The sequence below is a fragment of the Nicotiana sylvestris genome, chromosome 5, assembly GCF_000393655.2.
Source record: "Nicotiana sylvestris chromosome 5, ASM39365v2, whole genome shotgun sequence".
NCBI classification, from domain to species: domain Eukaryota; kingdom Viridiplantae; phylum Streptophyta; class Magnoliopsida; order Solanales; family Solanaceae; genus Nicotiana; species Nicotiana sylvestris.
In genome coordinates this window covers 169,934,330-169,935,528 of record NC_091061.1, presented here as the reverse complement: position 1 = coordinate 169,935,528, position 1,199 = coordinate 169,934,330, and the positions used below count along the sequence as shown (strand labels likewise).

Below are 1,199 nucleotides of genomic sequence, written 5' to 3'. Positions count from 1 at the left end.
CTAAGCTACATATTCTACTATGTCCTTCTTCATTCTCCTCCACCAATAATGCTGCCTCAAGTCCTGATACATCTTTGCGACACCCGGATGAATGGAGTACGTCAAATTGTGAGCCTCTTGGAGAATTAACTCATGCAACCCATCTACATTGGGCACACATAGCCTACCCTGCATCCTCAATGCACCATTATCTCCAATAGTGACCTCCTTAGCATGGCCATGATGAATAGTGTCCTTAAGGACAAGCAAATGAGGGTCATCATATTGGCGCTCCCTAATACGATTATAAAGAGAAGATTGGGAGACCACACAAGCTAACATTCGACTAGGCTCAGAAATATCCAATCTAACAAACTGGTTGGTCAAGGCCTGAACATCCAACGCCAATGGCCTCTCTGATACTGGTAAATATGCTAAGCTTCCCAAACTCTCTACCCAACAACTCAAGGCATCATCTAGTACATTAGCCTACCCGGGATGGTGTAGGGTAGTGATATCATAATCCTTAAGCAGCTCCAACTACCTCCGCTGATGCAAGTTAAGATCCTTCTATTGAACAGATGCTGTAAACTCCAGTTAAAAATCGGTGTAGATATCACAAGGGATATCGTACAAATAGTGCCGCCAAATCTTCAAGGCATGAACAATAGCTGCTTACTCAAGGTTGTGGATAGGATAGTTCTTTTCATGCACCTTCAACTGTCTGGATGCGTAGGCAATCACCCTACAGTCCTGCATCAACACTGCGTCGAGACCAACCCGTGACGTACCACAATATACAGTATAACCCTAAACCTGAAGGTACTACCAATACTAGGGCTATAGTCAAAGTTGTCTTGAGCTTCTGAAAGCTCTCATCACACTCCTCTGTCCACCTAAACGGAGCACCCTTCTGGGTCAGCCTGATCATAGGTGTTGCAATAGATGAGAAACCCTCTACAAATCGACAGTAATATGCCTCCAACCCAAGAAAACTCCGGATCTCCATAACTGAGGACGGTCTGAGCCAACTCTGCACTGTTTCCACCTTCTTCGGATCCAACTCTACACTGTTAACTCAAGGTAAAGAATATTTTATTTGGGCTTCACTATAAATCCAACATATTATTAGTGTTTGCACATAGTTATCACAGTAGAAAGCATATCTGAATGTCAATCATCTCAAAATACCAAATATATATAGGGTATAATATGTTCGT

At 42.9% G+C, this 1,199-nt stretch overlaps 1 protein-coding gene across 1 annotated transcript; it reads right to left on the bottom strand.

Moving 5' to 3' along the window:
* LOC138869650 (uncharacterized) lies at positions 1 to 988 on the bottom strand. Its single transcript, XM_070147282.1, has 2 exons — positions 796 to 988; positions 1 to 431 (listed from the first exon to the last, which is right to left on the bottom strand). Exons 1-2 carry the CDS (start codon positions 986 to 988, stop codon positions 1 to 3), a joined length of 624 nt encoding a protein of 207 aa, XP_070003383.1.
* Between the last annotated feature and the right edge of the window lie 211 nt (positions 989 to 1,199).

Coding starts and splice junctions, on each gene's coding strand:
- LOC138869650 (XM_070147282.1), bottom strand. CDS start 988: ATGGAGATCCGGAGTTTTCTTGGGTTGGAGGCATATTACTGTCGATTT. Junction 432..795: donor AGTATTGGTAGTACCTTCAG/GTTTAGGGTTAT, acceptor GTTGTTGGGTAG/AGAGTTTGGGAAGCTTAGCA.